The sequence below is a fragment of the Lepus europaeus genome, chromosome 2, assembly GCF_033115175.1.
Source record: "Lepus europaeus isolate LE1 chromosome 2, mLepTim1.pri, whole genome shotgun sequence".
Taxonomy (NCBI): Eukaryota; Metazoa; Chordata; class Mammalia; order Lagomorpha; family Leporidae; genus Lepus; species Lepus europaeus.
In genome coordinates this window covers 96588632-96613800 of record NC_084828.1, presented here as the reverse complement: position 1 = coordinate 96613800, position 25169 = coordinate 96588632, and the positions used below count along the sequence as shown (strand labels likewise).

The 25169-nt window shown below is 43.0% G+C and overlaps 1 protein-coding gene across 1 annotated transcript in view; it reads right to left on the bottom strand.

Moving 5' to 3' along the window:
- MCCC1 (methylcrotonyl-CoA carboxylase subunit 1) overlaps positions 1–25169 on the bottom strand; it is a 76467-nt gene that overhangs the window by 18629 nt on the left and 32669 nt on the right. The window contains exons 8-11 of the mRNA XM_062211322.1: positions 22347–22458; positions 20677–20758; positions 8115–8242; positions 3161–3344 (exon numbers count right to left, since the gene is read on the bottom strand). Of these exons, the coding sequence (XP_062067306.1) occupies positions 3161–3344; positions 8115–8242; positions 20677–20758; positions 22347–22458 (506 nt within the window). The remainder of the gene's footprint in view (positions 1–3160; positions 3345–8114; positions 8243–20676; positions 20759–22346; positions 22459–25169) is intronic.

The following is a 25169-nucleotide window of genomic DNA, read 5'->3' as shown; positions in this document are numbered from 1 at the left end:
TTCTTCTACCCTCTCCCATGACACCCACTTGTGCCCTTGGCGTTGCACTACCTCATCAGTAAAGCAAGGAAACTAATTCCTCTACCCTGCAGGGCTGTTGGGAGGGGTGAGGATAAAGTGCAAGTGCCACACCTGGAAGAGCTGACAAACAAATGGTTGCTATGGTACTGGGACGGTAACAGTCGAAGGGAAAAAGAGCCTGAACCACGGCATATCTCGCTGGTTGGAGAAGGATGTGGTGTAGCCAAAGAACATCGATGAAGGGCCTTTTTCCTAATTTTGTCAGATATTCTATCCTCTCCGAACCCCAGGTCCTCTTCTACAAAACCAAGGGCTGGGGATACAGTCTGTCACCCAGACACTCACCCACTCCACCATCCACAATGTTCACCTTCTGGGCCTAAGCTTAAGCAAGGAGCTGTGCATGGAACATGCAGTCTATCCCTTCAGAGTCCTAGGGTCTACTGGGGATACAGACAAGGAATAACAGATGGCAGGTGCAGGACAAGGGCGATGGTTGAGGAAGGCACAAGGGCTCAGCACACACAGAAGACGAGGGCTGGGGGAAGCTTCCTGGACAAGGTTCTCCCTCCCAGTACCAAGATGAAAACCCAGAGTCCTCCCGAGCTCCTGTCTTCTCTACCGCAAGTGTCTTTGTGTCTCTAAGATGCTCTGCTGGTAAGATAGATTTACCACCTAGGCTACGGCTTAGCCACAGCTCTCACGTTATTAAAAAGTCTGAATTGGGGGCCGGTGCTGTGGCGTGACAGGTAAAGCCACTGCCTGCAGTGCCTGCATCCCATGTGGGTGCCGGTTGGAGTCCTGGCTGCTCCACTTATGATCCAATTCTGCTGTGGCCTGGGAAAGCAGCAGAAGATGGCCCAAGTGCTTGGACCCCTGCATCCACATGGGAGACCTGGAAAAGCTCCCAGCTTTGGATCAGCTCAGCTCTGGCCATTGCTGCCATTTGGGGAGTGAACCAGCAGATGGAAGACCTTTCTCTCTGTCTCTATCTCTCTCTGTAACTCTTTCAAATAAATAAAATAAATCTTAAAAAAAAAAAAAAAAAGAAGTAGTCCGAATTCCTCGATTTGGCTCTCAGATACAGTAGGATTTGTCCTCAACCTGTGTTTCCACCACATCTTCGATGACTCCCCTTCCTGAATCCTCTTCCTTAGCATACATTTTCTTATGGTTCTTCAAACACACCTCTCTTTCTCTTCACTCTTCCTTACGCTGCTAAATCCACCTACTTAAATCCACTCCAGCCTTCCTCCTAAAGCCTTGTCCTGATTATATCAGCCTAACATAACTGCAAAGTCCTGAGAAACTCCATACCCAATCACTGTTCAAATTACTCCAGCAACTGAAATTAAGACGAAGCAGGGAGCAGGGGGCTCAGAACACGGACTCTGAAGTCAGACAATTCAGGCCTGAACTCCGGCTCCAAAGGTGACCTTGGGCAAATCACTCAACTCCTCTGTGCCCCAGCTTCCCTCATCTGGAAAATGGGGGATGACAGTAATGCCAACTCTTGGGAAATTCTCATGCATAAAAGTCACCTACAACAGTGCCTGTGCACAGGAAGTGAGCAGTGAGTGCGATTAGGACCATGGCTATTAATCACATGCTAAGCTGTGACACCTCCTGTACTATGCTTTCACTAATTTACTTCTTTCATTATTGTTTTACTTGCACTAGGTTTATCTATTAATTCTCCAACATTTTTTTTCCCAAAGATTTATTTATTTATTTGAAAGGCAGTGTTTACAGAGACACACACACACACACACAGAGAGAGAGAGAGAGAGAGATCTTCCATCTGCTGGTTCACTTCCCAAATGGCCACAATGGCTGAAAATGGGCCAAGCCAAAGCCAGGAACCAAGAGCTTCACAGGTCTCTCATGTTGGTGCAGGGGCCCAAGCACTTGGGTCATCCTCTGCTGTTTTCCCAGCTGCACTAGCAGGGAGCTGGATTGGAAGTGGGGTAGCCAGGTCTTGAACAAGTGCCTGTATGGGATGCCAGGGTTGCAGGCGGCAGTTCTACCCACTATGCCAAGCTGCCGGCCCCAATTGTCCAACTTTTAGTCTTTAAGGTACTTTAAGAGTACCTTTAGTATAGTAGACATCACTCCAAATCATTTCTGGAACTAGACCAACTAAAAATAAAATGAAATAGTACACGCAAAACATTTCTTGGTCAAGTTTGTACTGTTGCATTTCAAAATAAGAGTACTTTGCTTAGAATACAAGTTATTCGTTAAAAATAACTATTCCAGAAAGGAAAGGAAAGATAAAGAGAAATCAATTAAATCCTTTATTTTAAGACAGGCTGGGGCAGGTGTGCAGAGCAGCAGATTAAGGGCCTGGGATCGAGTCCCACCTCTGCCCTCTGATCCAGCCTCCCACTATTGTGTCTGGGAGGCAGGAGATGATGGTTCAGGTACATAAGTCCCTTCCACCCAAGTGAGAGACCCAGATGTAATCCCAGGCTCCTGGCTTTGGCCTGGCCCATCCCTGGCTGCTGTGCTCATTTGGGGTAGTGAACCAGCAGATGGAAAGTCTCTCTCCCTCTCTCTCTTACTTTTTCTTTCTGTCACTCTGCTTTTCAAATAAATAAATAAATAGGAATAATAAAAATGAATAAAAGGAAAATAGCAGCCTTAGCACATTCAGTGGGTGGAGATTTTGATGAAATAACAACACGCGCCGGCGCCGCGGCTCACTGGGCTAATCCTCCGCCTTGCGGCGCCGGCACACCGGGTTCTAGTCCCGGTCGGAGCACCGATCCTGTCCCGGTTGCCCCTCTTCCAGGCCGGCTCTCTGCTGTGGCCGGGGAGTGCAGTGGAGGATGGCCCAGGTCCTTGGGTCCTGCACCCCATGGGAGACCAGGAGAAGCGCCTGGCTCCTGCCATCGGAACAGCGCGGTGTGCCGGCCGCAGCGCGCTACCGCGGCGGCCATTGGAGGGTGAACCAACGGCAAAAGGAAGACCTTTCTCTCTGTCTCTCTCTCTCACTGTCCACTCTGCCTGTAAAAAAAAAAAAAAAAAAAAAAAAAAAAAAAAAAAAAAGAAATAACAACATGCCAGACATTTCCGTAAGACTCAAGGATTCAACTCAACTAAAAATTCATCAAGGACGAGACCTTCGTCACCTTACCTTGCCGCACTCCAGTTTCAATCCTGGTGGAGCTGTCTGCTGGAGGGGTGGAGAGATGTACTAGGGGCCCAGCCCCCGGCATGAAGTTATTGTTAGGATCTTCTGCATATATCCTAGCTTCAAAGGCATGGCCCTGCAGGGTTATGTCTTCCTGGCTCAAGGGAATCTTCTCTCCTGCTGCAATCTAGTAAAAGAACAACGCCTTTGATGAAAATTGGCCCCATAGCAACTACAAAGCTTGGGAAGTCAACGTTTCTCCCTTTTTCCCACGTAAAATATACATCTAGACTTTACAATGCAGCCAAAGAAAACTAGTATTTTATTCTCCCACTTTGGTATTGGGCAAAACAGAAATAAATTAATAAACGGATGTAGCCTGGGAACAATCGATTCATTAGAATGACTTTCTGGAGGTTTGAAATGGAGACAGCAGAGAAACTGAAAGCTAAATTATAAACACAAAAATCAGTGATTGCTCAACATAATCAAAACCAAGATTTATGTCTCACGGACATTATCAGTTTTCATTTAAAATATGAACACTTGGAGCTCACACATGGCATAACGGATTAAGCCACAGCCTGCAACACTGGCATCCCATATCAGAGTGCAGGTGAGTCCCCAGCTGCTCCCTTCCAATCCAGCTCCCTGCTCATGTGCCTGGGAAAGCAGTGGAAGATGGCTTGAGTTCTTAGGCCTCTGCCACCCCTGCAGGAACCCTGGACAGAGTTCTAGGCTCTTGGCTTTGGCCTGGCCTAGCCCTGGCCATTTCAGCTATCTGGGAAGCGAACTAGCAGACAGACGATCTCTCTCTCTCTCTCTCTTTCTGTCACTCTGCCTTTCAAATCAATAAAGTAAATCTTTAAAATATATATATATGAGCACTCAAATATTAGCACTTATTTCCCCAATCTTTCTCTTTAAGACTTATTTATTTATTTGAAAGAGTTACAGAGAAAGAAATGCAGACAGAGAGAGAGAGAGAGAGAGAGAGAGAAAAGAGATCCTTCATCTACTGGTTCACTCCCCAAATGGCTACAATGGCTGAAGTTGGGCCGATCTTAAGCCAGGAGCCAGGGGCTTCTTCCAGGTCTCCCATGTGGATACAGGGACCCAAGCACTTGGGCCATCTTCCATTGCTTTTCTCAGGTGCATGATCAGGGAATTGGACTGGAAGTAGAACAGCTGGAACTCGAACCAGTGCCCATATGGGATGCCGGCACCTCAGGCAGCAGCTTTAGCCACTATGCCATGGGGCTGGTCCCCCAAATCTTTCTTTCTTTCTTTCTTTCTTTTTTTTTGACAGGCAGAGTTAGACAGTGAGAGAGAGAAAGACAGAGAAAAAGGTCTTCCTTCCGTGGATTCACCCCCCAAAATGGCCGCTATGGCTGGCGTGCTGCCCCAAACTGAATCCAGGAGCCAGGTGCTTCTCCTGGTCTCCCATGCGGGTGCAGGGCCCAAGCACTTGGGCCATCCTCCACTACCTTCCCAGGCCACAGCAGAGAGCTAGACTGGAAGAGGAGTAACCGGGACAGAACCGGTGCCCCAACCGGCACTAGAACCTGAGGTGCCGGTGCTGCAGGCGGAGGATTAACCAAGTGAGCCACGGCACCAGCCCCAAATCTTTCTTTAATAGGAAATGTTTTAGTTGGTGTTTAGGACTATGTTGCCATGAAAAAGTGTGGCTGGTGTTGGTCATCTACATTGTAAAAGTCATCAGCAGGTGTGTGATAGCAAGGGGAATGAGATGGCTTTGAAATTTTATTACATTTATGGGGTCGGCACTGTGGCGCAGCAGGTTAAAGCCCTGGCCTGAAGCGCTGGCATCCCAAATGGGCGCCGGTTCTAGTCCCGGCTGCTCCTCTTCCAATCCAGCTCTCTGCTATGGCCTGAAAGCAGTAGAGGATGGTCCAAGCCCTTGGGCCCCTGCACCCACGTAGGAGACCTGGAGGAAGCTCCTGGCTCCTGGCTTCGGATCAGCGCAGCTCCGGCAGTTGAGGCCATCTGGGGAGTGAACCAGAGGATGGAAGACCTCTCTCTTTGTCTCTACCTCTCTATTTATTTTTTTCAAATAAATAAATCTTTAAAAAATTTAAAAAGAGGGCCGGCGCCGTGGCTTAACAGGCTAATCCTTCGCCTTGGGGTGCCGGCACACCAGGTTCTAGTCCCGGTTGGGGCGCCGGATTCTGTCCCGGTTGCCCCTCTTCCAGGCCAGCTCTCTGCTATGGCCCGGGAAGGCAGTGGAGGATGGCCCAAGTCCTTGGGCCCTGCACCCGCATGGGAGACCAGGAGAAGTACCTGGCTCCTGGCTTCGGATCAGCGAGATGCGCCTGCCACAGTGGCCATTGGAGGGTGAACTAACGGCAAAAAGGAAGACCTTTCTCTCTGTCTCTGTATCTCTCTCACTGTCTAACTCTGCCTGTCAAAAAAAAATTTTTTTTAAAGAAATATTAAAACATTTAAAAAACTAATAAAAAATAAAAATAAAAAATAAATTTTATTACATTTAAATGTGATGAGTATAAACAGGAAAATCATTATTATTAATCACTATGATAATTATTACTTTTTGGCTATTATATATTTTTCCTTTTTTATTATATATTAATACAATAAATTTCTATGTTCAACCAGTACAAGGGGACTTCAAAAAGTTTGTAAAAAATGGAATTAAAAACACAAAAATTTATTGAAATGCATGTATACAAGGCATCTTCAAAATGTTCATGAAAAATGCAGCTTATGAGATGACTATACATGAATTTCCAGTTTTCCACACATTTTTTGAAGTCCCCTTGTATAACTTGAAAAAGGCTATTACTGAAAGACATGCCATTAGCTTCTCTCTTTACTCTCCTCTTCAGGTTTCACTCCAAAATGAGAAACTAACAACCTGAGAAAGCAATACAGAAGCAGGAAAGAGACCACAAGTAACTTAGCATGACACTAAACGTAACATGAAAGCACAAAACAGAGGCAAACTCGTCGCCTTGAATCTGTCAGTAAGAAAGCTAGGAACCACGGCAGTTGAGAATGCAAGGAAAGGAGCTGAAGCAAAGGCCTTTGTGTGTGGGATTTCAAACCACACACCTGCAGCCACAGGGCCTGTGTCCAGATTTTGTCTCTGCACCTGCTCTGTGGCCTGAGTAAGTTTCTTCAGCTCCCCATGCTTCAGAGAAAAGTACCTGGCATACAGTAATCACTAAGTATTGGCTATTGTCATTCCATTCTTATGTCTTCTAATGAAGTTCTCTTTAAGGCTTTAATAAAGAATTCTATGTAATATAAAAAAGAAAAGGGAAGACCATGTATCCACATCCCAAGATGCACAGCTTGTTTTTGCCTGTCCCCTCTGAGATTGGTGTCCACCTGGGTCCAGGAAACACTGGCGCCAACCTTGACTTCAGGTGCTACAGGGGTCTGTGTCACTTGAGTTCTCTTTAGCTCAGATGTTGAGTCTCTGGAAACCACTAGCCTTAGACATCTTCATCAGCTTCCCCTGAACACAGTTAACTCCCTGGATCTGCAGCCTGAGCCCTGAATGCTCACGCTATTAAAGCCACTTTCTAAGCATCCTTTGACTTCAGAGGCAGGCCCTAGAGTCTGAACTCCTGACTCACAGTGAGTCCCCTTGTTTTACCTCTGCTTGGAAGCAGCCAAACTTCAAAGCGCCCTAAACTCTATCAGCCAGGTCCAGTAGCTTCCCTGTAAGTTCTAGAATCCCTCCTCAGATGATGGAAGCCTGCTCCTCTCTCTGAAGAGCCTCAACAGCTCTTATAATTGGAGTTTCAGAAGTATCTGCTGGTTCCCTAATATCTAAAAGTTTTCTTGTTCCTTAATCCTTAGAAACCTTGATCTTCCATGATTTCAAAGGTCTAGACTTTCTTGGTTCATTGCTTCAGAAAAAATATCCTTGATTCCTTGAACTCTAGAATCACAGCACTCTTTCCAGAAGTTTCCACTATAGTTTTTCCTGACACTCACTAACACTTATTAGCTCTATGTGCCTGGTTTTCATTACCTCCCCAGGCTATAGAGGCCCAGAAGAATCTTTTGGCTCAATTAAAACCACCAATTACCCCCAAGGAAGCAGCAAAAAGAACATCCTATTATTGTCCACAGAAGTTCTGCAAAGACAAAATTACCAAGATAACCATGACTTCAGCATCACAGCACAGAAAATCCAATTTACATTCAGGATACATAAAGAACCCCAAATCCTACATAATCAAGAGTATTGATTACTATTCAGTTTTTTTTTATCATATTTTTAAAAGGAAGGCTATGGTAAAAATCTATTGTTTCCAATTAAGAGAACAAATGTAGACTAAGTTGTAGTTAAAATTTGAAGGAACCCTGTTTGATATCAATGCTTCCTAAACTAGCCTTAGTAAAAGAATAGCTATGGACATATATTTTTGTCAAATACTGTGGGTGTGTCCTAGCACTGTCAAAATGGTTTAAATGTTTCTAGGCATTTACTCTGAATGGCTTGCTCATGGGCTGGCCACACGTTGTAAATCAGAACATTACTGGACCGTTCCATTGGTCTAGACCTTTCTTTGGGTTTTCATTACCAGCTGTGCTTTAGCTCATTTCATCTGTTCTGCCTCTGGAATCTAATGATGGCCTGGCTCTGAATGCTACAGTCTTAGGCAGACCATGAGGCTTGAGAGGAAGTGGTCAAGCGCATGCCTTAGTGACAGCCGTGCAACTTGCTGGTTGCCCCATGCCCAAGGCAAAGTGAGGACACAGGACAGATTAGGGATCCGAGTCCCTAAAGTACCCATAAAGTCACAGCATGAAATGTAGCCCTATTTTTTTTTTACCTCCCATTTTCCTGTCCTCATCACAACCAAAATTGAACTCTGTTCAAATTTTTTTTTTTTTTTTTGAGGGGGCCAGAGGGTAACCTATTCTCCAAACTGATCTCTAATAGAAAAACAACCCTCACCCTAAGCTGCCACTCCACCAAATCAGTTCCTGTGACCATCTCAGTGACAGGATGTTCCACTTGCAGCCTTGTGTTCATCTCCATGAAGTAGAAATTCTGCTTTGAGTCCATAATGAACTCCACCGTTCCTGAAAGATACAACATGACGGTCATGTTCCAACAGGGTCGATTCAGGAACAAATCAAACCTTCCAGAACACATCCCAGCAAGTTTCACTGCTGCCTTCATCAGGGGGAAATGTTCTGCATTTCAGGAAGGAAACATCTCACACTGTGACTCAGACACAGGGAGTTGCCTGAAATGTATCAATTGAAATACTTATTTGGAATCTAAGCAAATGGCTAAGCCCAAACCCAGCATCAGTCTTGGCCACCATCGCCATGAGCACATGGCTGGACCACGTGTTACTGCACAGAGGGCCAAGCTCCCCAGGGGTCTCACACCCTGATAATCCTACCTCATGCTAACTCTGTGCAGGAAAAGACTTTCTTTCTCTGGCTTGTGGGCTCTCTGAGTTTCCTCTGAAAATCCTTTAGCCAGTGACCCACTGAAAAGTTGTTTAGCAATTAAACCTTATATTAATATCTTATCTATTGGCATTCTATTAAGTCTGACAAAATTTCCCCTAACTTTATTAAGGCTTCATTTTAGACAACAAAATGTAACTGTTTTAAATGTATGTGTGCTGATTCTGGCAATGGAATATGATCACAGAACCAACACTGCAATGAAAACACAATGGTCCCATCCCCCAGAAAAGCCCCCTCCTCCCACTTGCAGCTAGGCCTTCCCCCAGTCCCTCGGCTCCAAGCAACCACTGATGTGTTTTCTATCACTTTAAGTTTATTACTAGAATTTCATATAAATAAAATCATATAGTTTGTCATGTAATGCTTGCGTTTTTTTTGTTTTTTGTTTTTTTTTTCATTCAGACTAAAGTTAGTTTCACAGAATGTAAAAATGCTTTTCAAACCATTGGTCACAACCCATTAGCAAATTATAAAATTCAATTTCAGCAAAGACTTCGGGTTTCTGATCTGGCAAGTGAAGAGTTTGGAAGAAGCCACTCCACCCTAACAATAAGTAAAAGCCGGAACAAACTGAAGAACCAACAATCTTCACCTGTCAGAGGAATCAGGTTACAGGGCAAATCGCTGCCCCCCAAATCAGACAGGCAGGCAGGCAGGCAGGCAGACATGGACACCACAAACTGAAGATGCAACTTTTAGTAATGGACCAGTTGCTGCTGGCGGCTCCGTGAGAACAACTGACAGTTACCTACTCCAAGGGGATCCAGGTACACAGGATCACCACGCTGTTCTGAGTTTTACCTCTCGGAGCTCCACCCAGTCCTCTGTTGTCAGCAGTGAACCTCAGAGGAAACTTCCCTCATGCTTCCAGCAGGTGAGGGAGGGAAGAGGAATCCTTAAGATGCTCAAGTTCCACATCCGAGTTCCTGGCTTCACCTCCTGCCTCCGGATCCCAGCTTCCTGCAAACGCAGGCCCTGGGAGGCAGCAGATGACGGCTCAACAGCGACATCCTTGCCTCCCTTGTGGGAGAACTGGACTGAGCTCCCAGCTCCTGGCCTCGGCCTGGCCCAGTCCTAGCTACTGTGGGCATTTGGGGAATGAACCAGCCTTTCTCTCTGCCTTTTAAATCCATGAAAATAAAATAAAAAAGAATATGCAAGTATATTATATTCATTTCTTAAAAACAATCTCCCTAAATATTTATTTGCGATGCAGAGACAGATACAGTGAGAGAGATGAGGGAGGGAGAGAGACAGAGAGAGAGAGAGCACTATCACAGCTGCCTCCCAGGGTCTGCATTAGTAGGAAGTTGGAGCCAGAGCCAGAGCCAGACCAGTTATGGAAGCCAGGTACTCTGAATGGGAGCCAGGCATCTTAACTGCTAACTGAATGCCTCCTCCTTTGTTCTTTTCCTTTTTTAAGATTTATTTATTTGTTTGGAAGGCAGAGAGGGAAAAAGAAAGAGAGGGAGAGAGATCTTCTATCTGTGGTTTACTCCCCAAATAGCAGCGACAGCCAGAGTAGGGCCGGTCCAAGGCCAGGAGCAGGAGCTTCTTCTGGCTCAGCCAAGTGGATGTAGGTGCCCAAGCACTTGGGCCATCTTTCACTGCTTTCCCAGGGGCATTAGCAGGGAGCTAGACTCAAATTGGTGCCCATGTAGCGGGAGGCGGCTTTCCCTGCTATGCCACAGCACCAGCCCCTTCTTCTCTAATCTTAACAAGGCCTGTCCACAAGAGAAACTCTTTTTTTTTTTTTTCTCAGTTTTTAATTTTATTTATTTGAAAGAGTTACAGAGAGAGGTAGAGACACAGAGAGAGAGAGGTCCTCCATTCGCTGGTTCACTCCCCAGATGGTCGCAATGGCTGGAGTGGAGGTGAGTCAATATGAAGCCAGGAGCCAGAAGCCTCCTTCGGGTCTCCCATGTGGGTGCAGAGTGGGCCATCTACTGCTTTCTCAGGTGCATTAGCAGGGAGCTGGATCAGAAGTGGAGCCGCCGGGACAAGAACTGGCATGCTTATGGAATGCTGGCATTGCAGGCTGGGACTTTAGCCTGCTGTGTCACAATGCCAGCCCCAAGAAACTGTTTTCACCTGAGCCTAAATTACTGACATTTTATTAGATCAGGAGAAGGGAAATACCTAGCTCCAGTCCCCTCCAGCCATTCTGTCCCACCTGAGAGGTAGAGAACAAACTAAAAATAAAAACAAAAACTGGTGACATTCAGTTCACCAGGCACATTAAAAGGCAAAAAATCAGTTTGGAGACTGAAGAACCAGAGATCAGAACCAGAGCCAGATATGGCAAGAATGCTAGCATTATCAGACCAGGAATGTTATAAAAAAAAGAAAAACAAATCACGATTAATATGCTAAGGGTTCTAATGGAAAAAGTAGCCAATATGCAAGAACAGATGGATAATGTAAGCAGAGAGATGGAAATTCTAAGACTCGAGAGGAAATGCTAGTGTTGAGAAAAGCAGGCACAGAAATGTAGCACGCTAGGATGGGCTCAGTAGCAGGCTGGACACACTGGGAAAAGGATCCCTGAGTTTGAGGATTAGACAACGGAAACTTCCCAAACAACAAGCAGACAAAAAAGACTTCACAACAATAACACACCAGAGCAAAATAGCCAAGCACTGCTGGACAACTATAAAAGGTGTAGCATGCATGTAATGGAAGTAGCAAGGGAAAAAAAGAAAGGACCAGAGCCATAATGATTGAGAATTTCTCCAAATTGTCAGACATCAAATCACAAATTCAGGAAACTCAAGAGAATCCCAAAGAGGATAAATGCCCCTGCCCCACCCAAAATACATGGAAGTATATTACATCGAAGTTTCAGAAAATCAAAGCTAAAGAAAAATCTTGAAGGAAGCAAGAGGGAAAAAACCCACCTTGTCTGTAGACAATCAAAGGTAACAATGCCATGTACCTTCATTGAGAAACGGTATAAACAGGAAGAGAGTACAGTGAAATATTCAAAGTATTGAGAGAAAAAAGCACTGACCTAGAATTCTGTACCCTGAAAACTGAACCTTCAAAAGTAAAGGACAGGGGCCGGCACTGTGGTGCAGGCATCCCCTGCTGTGGTTCTGGGACGGAGTCTCACTTCCACGTCTGATCCAGCTTCCTGCTCCTGCACTTGGGTCCCTGCCACCTGTGTGGGGGACCCAGGTGGAGTTGCTGGCACTTGGCTTCAGCCTAGCCCAGCCCCAGCTGCTGTGAGCATTTGAGGAGTGAACCAGTAGAATAAAGGTTTCTTTCTCTCTCTCTCTTTCTCCTCTCTTCTCTCTCCTCTCTCTTTCTCTCCGTCCCTCCACCTTCAAATAAATAAATAAAATTTTTTAAAACAAGGAAGGGTGAATAAAAATTGAGAGAACCAGTTGTCAGCAGGCCTACCTTGCAAGAAGTATTCAAAGCTCTCCAGAGAGAAGGAAGATTATATAGGTTAGACCTTTGGATCTACATAAGGAAAGGAAGAGCACTGAATATGAAAAAAATGAAGATGAAATCTTTTGTCTTTCTTATTCTTAAATGATCTAACAGATAATGATCTGTTCAAAATAGCAGAGCACCACCATCGCTGTTCTAGTTTTTGTAAATATCCTTTATGATGTTCACACAATGATGAAATTTCCTAATGACGCATTTCTTAGAACATTCTCTCATTGTTAAGTAACTCATGACTGTATCTGATTATATATAAATAAAATGTGTGAAAGAAATGACAGAAGGGATAAGCAAGAGGAATGAGGAATATTTTGTCATTATAAGGTAATTGTGCTACTGTTATCTGAAAGAAGATTTGAATGCACTCTTATAAACTCTAGGCCATCACTGAGAAGATGAAAAAAAGAAACATAATTGGTATGGGAAGAAAAAAGAGAAAATAGAATCAGATGCTCAGTTAAAATCACAAAAGGCAGTAAATGTGTGGAAGACAAAAATAGGAACAAAGGGTAGGGCAACAGATAGAAAACCAACAAATACAGTAGATATTAATTGAACTATATCAACTATCACCATAAATGCCAATGTTCTAAATATACAAATTAAAAGACAAGAGATGGGCAGAATAGATTAAAAAAAAAAAAAAAAGACCATATTCTGGGGCCAGTGCTGTGGCGTAGTGGGTAAAGCCGCCGCCTGCAGTGCCAGCATCCCATACCGGCACTGTGTCCAGCTGTTCCACTTCCAATCCAGCTCTCGGCTATGGCCTGGGAAAGCAGTAGAAGATGGCCCAAGTCCTTGGGCCCCTGCACCCACGTGGGAGACTCGGAAGAGGCTCCTGGCTCCTGGCTTTGGATCAGTGCAGCTCCGACTGTTGTGACCATTTGTGGAGTGAACCAGCGGATGGAAGACCTTTCTCTGTCTCTGTCTCTCTCTCTGCCTCTCCTTCTCTCTGTGTGTAACTCTGACTTCCAAATAAATAAGTAAAATCTTTAAAAAAAAAAAAAACATATTCTTATGTTAACAGGAAACCACTTAATTGAGGCAGACAGTGTGGCAGAGCAGTTGAGCTGCTGCTTGGGACACCCACATCCCACACTGGAGTGCTTGGTTCGAGTCCCAACTACTCCATCCTTCTGATGCAGCTTCCTGCTAATTCATCCTGGAGGCAGCTGAGGATAGCTCAGGACTTGGGCCCTTGCCACTCATGTGGGAAAACCAGATAGGGTCCCAGGCTCCTGACTTTGGCCTGGCCAAGCCCTGGCCATTCTAAGCATTGAGGGGAGTGAGTCAGTAGAGGGAAGATCTCATACACGTTAAAAAACAAAACAAAACAACAACAACAACAACAAAACTTACCTTATTAAAATAAAGGCATATAGGTTTAAAGTAAATGGCCAGAGAAAGATATACCATGCTAACACTAAAATAAAGTAGCTAGTTTAATTTCAGACATAGAAGACTTCAGAGCAAGGAAAGTTATCAGGGATAGAGAGGGGCATTACATAGTGATAATGGAGTTAATCCTCCAAGAAGATGCAACAACCCTTAACATCTATATACCTAACAACACAGGGTCAAAATATTCATGCAAAAATGAGAACTGCAAGGAGAAATAGGGTACTTCAAAAGGTTTGTGGAAAATGAAGTTAAAAGATATTCTGGTACCAAAAAAATTGAAATCCATGTATTCTTGATGAATCCACTGTGATGGCTGGAGACTACAGAAATCATACCGTGTATGCTCCCAGAATACAATGGAATTAAATTAGAAATCAGTAATATAAAGTTAACTGGAAGGTGGCAGCATTGTATCATAGCAGGTCAAGCTACCATCTGCAGTGCTGGCATCCCATACAGGCACCTATTCCTGCCCCAGCTGCTCCACTTCTGATCCAGCTCCATGCTAAAGGCCTGGCAAAAGCAGCAGAAGATGGCCTAAGAATCTGGGCCCATGCCACTCCTGTGCTGGCCATTGTGGCCAACTGGGGAATGAACCAGAGAATAGATCTATCTCTCTCTCTGGGGAATGAACCAGAGAATAGATCTCTCTCTCTCTCTCTCTCTCTCTCTCTCTGTCTCTCCCGCTCTCTAACTCTGATTTTCTAAATAAACCCTTAAAAAAAAAGAAAGAAAGAAAGAAAGGTAACTGGAAAATCCCCAAATATTTAAATATTAAAGAAAAACACTTCTAAATAACACATGGGTCCGTCAAAGAAGACATTTCAAGAGAAATTTTAAAATATTTTGAATTAGGGAGCCGGTGCCGTGGCTCACTTGGTTAATCCAACACCTGTGGCACCAGCATCCCATATGGGCACCAGGTTCTAGTCCCGGTTGCTCCTCTTCCAGTCTAGCTCTCTGCTATGGCCCGGGAGGGCAGTGGAGGATGGCCCAAGTGCTTGGGCCCTGCACCCGCATGGGAGACCAGGAGAAGCACCTGGCTCCTGCCTTTGGATCAGTGCGATGCGCCGGCCGCGGCGGCCATTGGAGAGTGAACCAACGGCAAAGGAAGACCTTTCTCTCTGTCTCTCTCTCTCACTGTCTATAACTCTACCTGTCAAATAAATTTAAAAAATGTTTAAATTAGGACAATAAATGAATATTACGGTCAATTCCATGCCCACAGATTTGATAACTAGAGTAAGTCAATCAATTCCTTGAAAGATACAACCTGCCAAATGGACAACTGAAGCAGCTATTATCTATTTAAAAAGAAGAAACAAAATCAATAATTGATACCTTCCAAAATAGAAAGCACCAGATCCTGAGGTGTTTTCCTTAAAATGTCTTCCCTAAAAAAACATTTAAGTCAAGGCTGGCACTGTGGCGTAGTGGGCTAAGCCTCCGCTTGCAGCGCTGGCATCCCATACAGCTGCTGGTTCGTATCCCAGCTGCTCCTCTTCTGATCCAGCTCTCTGTTATGGCCTGGGAAAGCAGTAGAAGATGGCCCAAGTCCCTGCACCTATATGGGAAATCCGAAAGAAGCTCCTGGCTTCAGATCAGGCCAGCTCCGGCCATTGTGGACATTTGGGGAGTGAACCAGTAGATGGAAGACCTTTCTCTCTGTCCCTCTCTGTCTGTAATTCTACCTCTCAAATAAATAAACAACAAAAAAAAATCTTAAAAAAATAATTTAAGTCAAAAACTACACAAATTACCTACAATTTCTTTTTTTTTTTCTTTTTAAAAGATTTATTTATTCAGAAGGCAGAGTTACAGAGAGGCAAAGACAGAGAGAAGGAGAGAGGGAGACAAAGAGACAGAGAGCGAGGTCTCCCATCTGCTGGTTCACTCCTCAGATGGCTGCAACAGCCAGAGCTGTGCTGATCTGAAGCCAGGAGCCAAGGGCTTCTTCTGGGTCTCCCATGTGGGTGCAGGGGCCCAAGACTTGGGCCATCTTCTATTGCTTTCCCAGGCCATAACAGAGAGCTGGATTGGAAGTGGAGCAGCCAGGTCTCGAACTAGCACCCATATGGGATGCTGGCACTGCAGGCAGCGGCTTTACACACTACACCACAGCACCAAACCCCTACAATTTCTTTCAAAAGACAGAATCAAACAAAATACTTTTTAACTCATTCTCTAAAGCGAGCATCATTCTAATACCCAAACCAGACAAAGACATTACAAGAAAACCATAGATCAGTATGTCTCAGGAACACTGACAGATGTAACAATCCCCAACACAATAATAAATATTAGCAAGTTGATGGGGTGGGCATTGTAGCACAGTGGTTTAACGCCCTGGCCTGAAGCACCGGCATCCCATATGGGTGCCAGTTCGAGACCTGGCTGCTCCACTTCCCATCCAGCTCCCTGCTATGGCCTGGGATAGCAGTGGAAGATGGCCCAAGTCCTTGGACCCCTGCACCTGCGTGGGAGACCTGGAAGAAGCTCCTGGCTCCTGGCTCCTGCCTTTGGATTGGCACAGCTCCAGCCATTGTAGCCAACTGGGGAGTGAACCATCGGATGGAAGACCTCTCTCTCTCTCTGCCTCTCCTCTATCTGTGTAATTCTGTCAAATAAATAAATAAATCTTTAAATAAATAAATATTAGCAAGTTGAACCCAACAACATTTAAAATGAATGTACACCATGATGAAGTGGAATTTACCTCAGGTATAAGGCAAGTTCAATATTTAAAAATCAATTAATATACTCCATCATATCATAGGCTAAGGAAGAAAAATATTTGATCATTTCAATAGATGCAAAAGAGCATTCGACAGAACACAACATTTATCCACAATAAAAGCTCTCAATAAACCAAAAACAGAGGGAAATTTCCTCAACATGATAAAGAAATCTACAAAAACTCTACAGTTAATATCATACTTAATGGTGAGAAACTAGAGGCTTTCTCACCAAGATTAGGAATAAAACAAGACATTCCCTCTCACCACTCCTTTCCAATCTCATACTACATACAACAAGTTAAGAAAAGGAAATAAAAATGAATATAGAGTAGGAAAGAAGAAATAAAACTGCCTATGTTCTCAGACCACTTGATTATCTATGTAGAAAATCCAAATGAACTTATTTAAAAAATCCTCCTGGTACAAATGAAAATTATAGCAACATTTCAGAATATAAGATTAATACATAAAAGATAATTTTGAGGGGCTAGCATTGTGGCATAGTGGGTAAAGGTACCACCTACAATGCTAGCATCCCATATAGTCACTGTTTTGTATTCCAGCTGTTCCACTTCCAATCCAACTCCTTGTTGATGATATGGGAAAAAGCAGTGAAAGATGGCCCAAGTGCCTTGGCTCCTACCACCCATGTGGGAGACCTGGAAGAAGCTCCTGGCTCCTGGCTGGGCTGGGCCAACCCCAGGTCATTGGGGCCATCTGGGGAGTGAACCAGCAGATGGAAGATCCCTCTCTCTGTGTCTCTTTCTCTCTATAATTCTGAAATAAATAATTTTTTAAAAAGTCAATTTTTTCCCAATACCAGAAATGAACAAGTGGCATTTGAAATTAAAAACACAAAATATCTATTTACGTTAGCACCAAAATATTAACTGTAAATCTGATAAAATATGTACATGGTCTTTAGGAGGACCACTATAAAATTCTAATGAATGAATTAGTGGAACTAAAAACAGAGAAATATTACATGGTGATGGACAAGAAGACTCAATATTGTCAAGACATCAGTTCTCCCAACTTGATCTATGAATTCAATGGAGTCCAATCAAAATACCAGCATACTATTTTGTGGATACCAACAAATTGCTTCTAAAGTTTATAGAGAAAATCAAAAGACCCAAAGTAGCCAACTTAAGAATAAAGGAAAAGAACAAAGTTGGAGGAATGATATGACCCTACTTCAAAACTTACTAAAAGCCACCATAATCAAAACAGTTTGGTATTGCTGAAAGAATAGACAAAAGATTAATTAAACAGAATACAGTGCACAGAAATAGACCTATATCAATATATTTAACTAATGCTTTTTAAAAATTCGAGACTAGACAGACAGAACTCCCATCTGCTAGTTTATTCCCCAAATACAGTCAATGGCTGGGACTGACTTGGCAGAAGCTGGGAGCTGGGAACTCAATCCAGGCTTCCCATATGAGTGGCAGGAACTCAAATGCCTGAGTTATCACTGCTACTTCCAGGGACTGCATTAGCGGAAATTTGGTGCCACGAGCCAGAGTTGGGTAGTGAACCAGGTACCCTGACATAGGATGGGGTTAATTTAACCACTGATGTAACTGCTAGGCTAAATGTCTGCCCTAAACTCAGCTGATCTTTGACAAAGCAATGAAGGCTAAACAATGGAGCAAACATCCATAGGCAAAAAAAAAAATCTACACACTAACTTTACACCCTTTCATAAAATTAACTCAAAATGGATAATACACCTAAATGTATGCAAAACTAGAAGATAACAAAGGAGAATATCTAGATAAACTGTATGGCACAATCCATGAAGGAAAGAATTAATTAGTTGGGCCCCATTGAAATAAAAAAAAAAAAAACTGCTCTGTGACAGCAGTATCAAGAGAATGAGAAAACAGGTCTCAGAGTGAGAGGCAGTGTTTCCAAAAGGCACATCTGGTAAAAGACTGTTGTTCAGAACTTGACAATAAGAAATAAACAATTAGATTTAAAAATGGGCAAAAGTCATGAACAAGCACATTATCAAAGAAGATATGCAGATGGAAAAAAGTAGATGAAGAGATATTCAACATCAAATAAAAGTACAAATTAAAACAAAAATGATAGAAAATGATCAAAATCCAAAACATAGATGATAGCAAATGCTGGAGTTAACAGAAACCCTCATTCACTGTTGGTTGGAATATAAAATGGTATAACCATTTTGGAAGACAGTTTGGTAGTCTCTTCCAAAACTAAAAATACTTCTATCATATGATCCAGCAATCACGTTCCTTGGAATTTACACACATGAATTGAAAAATTATATCCAAAGAAAAACCTGTACATGAAAGTTTATAGCATCTTTATTTATAATTGTCAAAATTAAGTAACAATTAAGATGTTTGTTAGTAGATAAAGGGATAAATTCTGATACATCTGGAAAATGGAATATTATTCATTGTCACAAAGAAATGAGCTCTCAATCCATGAAAAGACTGGGAGAAAACATCAATGCATATTACTAAGGGTAAGAAGGCTGTCTGACAAATACCATGTGTTTTCCCTGATCTGTAGTAACTACTAGAGTATCTAAAAGGTAATCTATAGGAGTGATATTGACATTTTGAGATGTGAGGATTCTGAACAGCCCTTGTCTTGACTGTTGAGGAACAATGTTTTTTTGTTTTTCTTTGTTTTTTCTTCATACTATTTTTTGAACGCTCTACTTACTGTAGGGTTCATCTTATGTGCATAAAGTTAACTGAAACTAGGTCTTTGTAAAAAAATAAGAATGGGAATGGAAGAGGGAGGGAGAGAGGGTTGGAAGAATCTCTATGCTCCTAAATTTGTATATATGAAATACATGAAGTTTGTATTACTTAAAAAAAAAAGGCTATATGAGAAGGCTAGACACGATATGATTCCAACTACACAACACTCTGGAAAAGTCAAAACTACGGAGCTAGTAAAAACATAAGTGGTTGCTGGGGTTGGTGCTGTGGCTTAGCAGGTAAAGCCACTGCCTGCAGTGCCAGCATCCCATATGGCTGCCGGTAGGAAGTCCGGCTGCTCCACTTCCTATCGAGGTCTCTGCTATGGCTTAGAAAGCAGTAGAAGATGGCTCAAGTCCTTGGGCCCCTGCACCTGCATGGAGACCCAGAAAAAGCTTCTGGCTCCTGGCTTCAGATCAGCCCAGCTCCAGGCCTAGCAGCCATTTGGGAGTAAAACAGTGGATAGAAGATTCTCTCTCTCTCTTCCTCTCTGTAACTCTGCCTTTCAATTATATAAATAAATCTTTAAAGGAAAAAAAATAAAGATTAGTGGTTGCTGGAGTTTAGGGGATACAGAGGGATGAATAGGCAGAGTACAGAGGAAATTTAGGGCAGTGAAACTGCTACATATCATACTATCGTGGTGGATACATACCATTACACGTTTGACAAATCCCATAGGCTGTACAACACTAAGAGTGAACCCTGATGCAAACTTTGAATTTGGATTATAATGGTGTGTTGGCATAGGCTCATCTATTGTAACAAATGAACTATTCTGATGCACGGATGTTGATAATGCTGGAGTGTGTGTGTGTGTGTGTGTGTGGCATGTGGCGAGTGTGGGGAGGAATTACATAGGAACTCTGTACTTTCTGCTCAGTTTTGCTACGAATATAAAAATTGCTCTAAAAAAATTAAAATTTATTAATGTTTAAAAAGTGAAAAAATCAATTCAGTGATATTATTATAAATAGAATAAAAATATATAAAAACTAATCATATGTAATTACAGCAAGTACTGTTTGGTGAACTCTTTATTTCAAATATGTATGTGGGGTTGGCATTGTGGCACAGCAGTTAGGTTAAGTTGCTGCCTATGATGCCAGCATCCCATTTGAGTACCAGTTCAAATCCTGGTTGCTCCTACTTCTGATCCAGCCCCCTGATAATGGCCCTTACTCTTTTTTAAAACATTAATTTTTTTTTTAATTTGAAAAACAAAGTTATAGAGAGAGGGAGAAACAGATCGTCCATCCACTGATTGAGTCCCCAAATGACTGCAACATCCAGGAGCCAGTAGCTTCATCTAGGTCTCCCACATGGGTGCAGCGGCCCAAGCATTTGGACCATCTCCTGCTGCTTCCCAGGCCATTAGCAGGGAGCTGAGTTGGAAGTGGAGCAGCCAGGACTCAAACAAAAGCATATGAGATGCTGATGTCAAAGGCAGTGGTTTAACCCTCTGCACCACAAATGCCAGCCCAAGTCCTCACTCCTATAGGGGTCTGGGGAGTGGACCAGCAGGTGGATGATCTCAGTCTTCATGCCATTCAAATAAATAAATAAAAATTTAAAATATTGTTTTTCTTCCCATGATAATGGTCAAACTCAAAATTTATTTTTCTCTTGCCTTTCGAAACATAAATATTGTTTTATGTCTTTGTTAGAAGTAAGTTATAACAAACCACACCTGCTCCAACGTAGTTCACAGCTTTAGCAGCTCTGACAGCAGCTTCTCCGAGCTTTTTTCTTACTTCAGGTTTAATTCCAGGCTATGAAGAAAATATTTAAAATAAATCTCCACTTGAAGCTTGCCTAACTGGAAATTTTCATTAACATACAATATGATATTTCCATGTACTAAATATTACATTAAAAAGACAAAGATAAAAAGCTAACATTATCCACTTCACCAAGGCACATTGTCTTACTCCAGTTTAATTGTCAATATATCACAGTTTAATCATTCTGCTAATCATTTCCATGAATCACAGATACTACTTAGCATAATTACAAATCCTTGTCCCTTGTACCTATATAACTACTGTCATAACTGTATTCCCATTTACAATTACATGAATCGATATGAAAATGTTCTGTTTTCCCATTTTCTTTCAGGATGATATAGCAAGCTGATCCAATCACTATCTTGGAATAATGGGAAGCCTTAAGATTCCAAGTTAATCAGAAAGTTTGATTAAAAGAAACATGTCGCCGGCACCATGGCTCAACAGGCTAATCCTCCGCCTTGCGGCGCCGGCACACCAGGTTCTAGTCCCGGTTGCCCCTCTTCCAGGCCAGCTCTCTGCTGTGGCCAGGGAGTGCAGTGGAGGATGGCCCAAGTCCTTGGGCCCTGCACCCCATGGGAGAGACCAGGAGAAGCACCTGGCTCCTGCCATCAGATCAGCGCGGTGCGCCGGCCGCAGCGCGCCAGCCGCGGCGGCCATTGGAGGGTGAACCAACGGCAAAGGAAGACCTTTCTGTCTCTCTCTCTCACTGTCCACTCTGCCTGTCTAAAAAAAAAAAAAAAAAAAAAAAAGTCAAAAAGTGAAGTTTTTAACATTTTAAAAGAGTGCTCTACAGATAATATATTGAAGCAATCTCTATTTAAATAAGGGTTTACTGAAATTATCAACATTTACTTCAAACAGTATTATATACTCTGCAACAGAAATTAAAATGTGAATACATTAAAAGAGAAACAAAGTGATTAGCCAGAATTCTCAGATCTGTGGCATTTTGGAAATACATATCAACAAAACATGTATATAACCTTGGACAAGAACCCACAGCAGTAGCAAGCTCCAAAAATTTGAATCTGAAAATAGGCAGTCCCAGTAGGAGGCCTTAACCCAAATAACAACCAAACAAGGATGAGGAAGGTTCAGAGAGATGAAAACAATTACTACTGGGGGGCCAACGTCACCAGACGAGAGCTATCCTCATTTTTACTGTATAACCTGTAGGCAGGAAGAGGACTAATATATTTTTAGGAACATCTGAAACAGCAGTTAAAACATAAGACTCTTCTTTATACAAAATACATTCAATTAACCAGACCATTCCATGCATGCCTAGAATACTAGATAATCACAATTTAAAATGTGCATCGGAAGGTCTCTCTATGGCTGCTCACTCTCAGCTACTTGAGTCAGGGCAGATTTTCCCAGAGTCTGTCCAGAAGGAACGTGGCCCTGTGGTGTCCAGCCCCATCGGAACAGGACAGTGAGGCTGGGAAGCAGCCGTCCAGCAGGACTCTGGAGAGTGAGACACTAACATCCAAGATTTCTGATGTGAAAGTGAGAGTGGATGAGGTCTCCAATGCAGGGAAGCCTACACATTTCTTTACAAGGCGCTTACCGCTGGGGCCTCCTCAATGATCTTCTGATGGCGCCTCTGCACGCTGCAGTCTCTTTCGAATAAGTACACAGCGTTGCCATGGTGATCACCAAACACCTGGACTTCTACATGCCTGTTGAAAAGCAAACACATGCGAATATCCTTTACTAAGGGTGATAAACACCAGATTCATTAAATCAAACCACTGGCCACAGTCACCAGGCTCCCTCCATTTTATTTTTAAGTAAGATCGGATGCTCATGTGTTTACCTCAAAATAGAGATTATGGAGTTAGAAACAGACCTATAGTCTTGTGAAAACTCAATGACAATGTCCATTTGTAAGATAGTATGCATATGAAATGACTAGAAAACAAAAAAAGAGAAAAAATAAAGAGACTCACAGTAGGGGTTATCACAGAAATAAGAAATTGTCGAGAAAATGAGTGATATATAGAGATACATAAAGATTTCAAATTATAGCGGCTGGCATTGTGGTACAGCAGGTTAACCCGCTGCCTGTAACACTGGCATCCCCTATGAGAGTTGGTTGGAGTCCTGGCTACTCCATTTTCAATCCAGCTCTCTGTTAACGCTCCTGGTAAAGAAACAGAAGATGGCCAAAGGACTTGGGACACCTTCCACTCATGTTGGAGACCCAGATGGAGTTCTAAGCTCCTGACTTCTGCCTGGTTCAGCCCTGGTTGCTGCAGCCATTTAGGGAGTGAACCAGTGGGATGGAATATATCTCCATCTCTCTCTGTAACTCTGTCTTTCAAATAAATCTTTTTTAAAAAATTCAAATTATAGGGGCCAGCACTGTGGTATAGCGGTTAAAGCCGCTGCCTGCAGTGCCAGCATCCTATGTGGGTGCCAGTTCAAGTCCCAGCTGTGCCACTTCCGATCCAGCTCTCTGCTATGGCCTGGGAAAGCAGAAGATGGCCCAAGCTCTTGGGCCCCTGCACCCAAGTGGGAGACCCAGAGGGAACTCCTGGCTCCTAGCTTCGGATTGGTGTAGTTCCAGCTGTTGCGGCCATTTGGAGAGTGAACCAGCGGATGGAAGACAACTCTCTCTCTCTCTCTCTCTTTTTCTCTGTTTCCCTCTGCCTCTCTGTAACTCTTTCAAGTAAAATAAATAAATCTTAAAAAAAAAGTTCAAATTATAGTCACATTTCATATATTCTCAAAAGGTTAATGAAAATGTTTTTATAAATGGGTTTTGTTAAATTAGTTTATTTGAGAGAGATAGAGGGAGACAGTGAGCTTCTATTCAGTGCTTCAACTCTCCAAATGCCCTCCAAGGGTGGGACCAGGCCATGGGAGAATCTGGGAGCTGGAAAGTCAACCCAGGTCTGCCACCTGGAGGGCAAGAATACCACCCCTTGAGCCATCACTGCTACCTCCCAGGGTCCACATTAGCAGGAAGCTAGAGTCTGGGGGTGGCACTTGGGTATTATTTATTTATTTATTTATTTATTTATATTTTTAAAATTTTTTTGACAGGCAGAGTTAGACAGTGAGAGAGATACAGAGACAGAGAGAAAGGTCTTCCTTTTTGCCGTTGGTTCACCCCCCAAATGGTCACCATGGCTGGCGCGCTGCGCTGATCTGAAGCCAGGAGCCAGCTGCTTCCTCCTGGTCTCCCATGCGGGTGCAGGGCCCAAGCACTTGGACCATCCTCCACTGTATTCCCGGGCCACAGCAGAGAGCTGGACTGTAATAGGAGCAACCGAGACAGAATCCGGTGCCCCAACTGGGACTAGAACCTGGGGTGCTGGCGCCATAGGTGGAGGGTTAGCCAAGTGAGCTGTGGCGCTGGCCGGCACCTGGGTATTAAACCCACACATTCTAACCTGGGATTCCAACTGCTAGGCCAAAGCCCACCTCTAACCCATATTTTCTTAAACTCTTATAAACTACAAAATTACAAATTAAAATGGCTAATCATCTGATCCTATATACTGTTTCACTATATTGAAATATCACACTGTATCCCATCAATATGTGCAATTATTATGTTAACTTACCTTGCTTATTCACAAAAGGATTAAGAAAGAAATTAGATGATATAATATATAAATATAGATCATTAGCATTGTTAGAATATACTAACATTTAATCATAAAAAGGTACTTTAATGTTAATACAAAATAGTCAAATTATGAAAAATTACATTAATAGTGATTAAACATAACACTTTGGGAAACCAGGCCAACACAGACCACCCACTGAACATGAGTGCTCTCCTCTCCACAGGTCTATTCTGATTTGTTCCCATTGCAGCTCACCTCACATATTCACCACCACAATACAGAAGTGAGTACGCAGCAAACGTTTGTCTGCTGACTTTTAAAAACAATCAAACATAGAAGAAATAAAAATATCAGGAAGTCCTGTAAATGTCCTGTCCTGGCACAATGGGCCATTGCCATTGATGGCCTCATGAAGCACACTTCATTTAACTGTGTCCTGACATACCATCTTCCCTGGATGCTCCATTTTTAAAATTTTCCAACCTGTCCAACACATTCTTTTGACAAAACCTGGGGCCAAGTTCTTCCTTTTGGGTTTTCCTTCTCTACATTTCCTTTTCTTTTTTATTGTCTAGAAGCTGTCATCCCCAAAGACACTGCAGCCACTAAGACTCTGAACAAACCGCTGTTAGGCCAACTCACAATAAGAAAAACAAGAGATTCTATTTTTTTTCTTTCTTTTTATTTATTTATTTATTTTATTTTTTTATTTTTTGACAGGCAGAGTGGACAGTAGAGGGAGACAGAGAGAAAGGTCTTCCTTTTTGCCGTTGGTTCACCCTCCAATGGCCGCCGCGGCCGGCGCGCTGTGG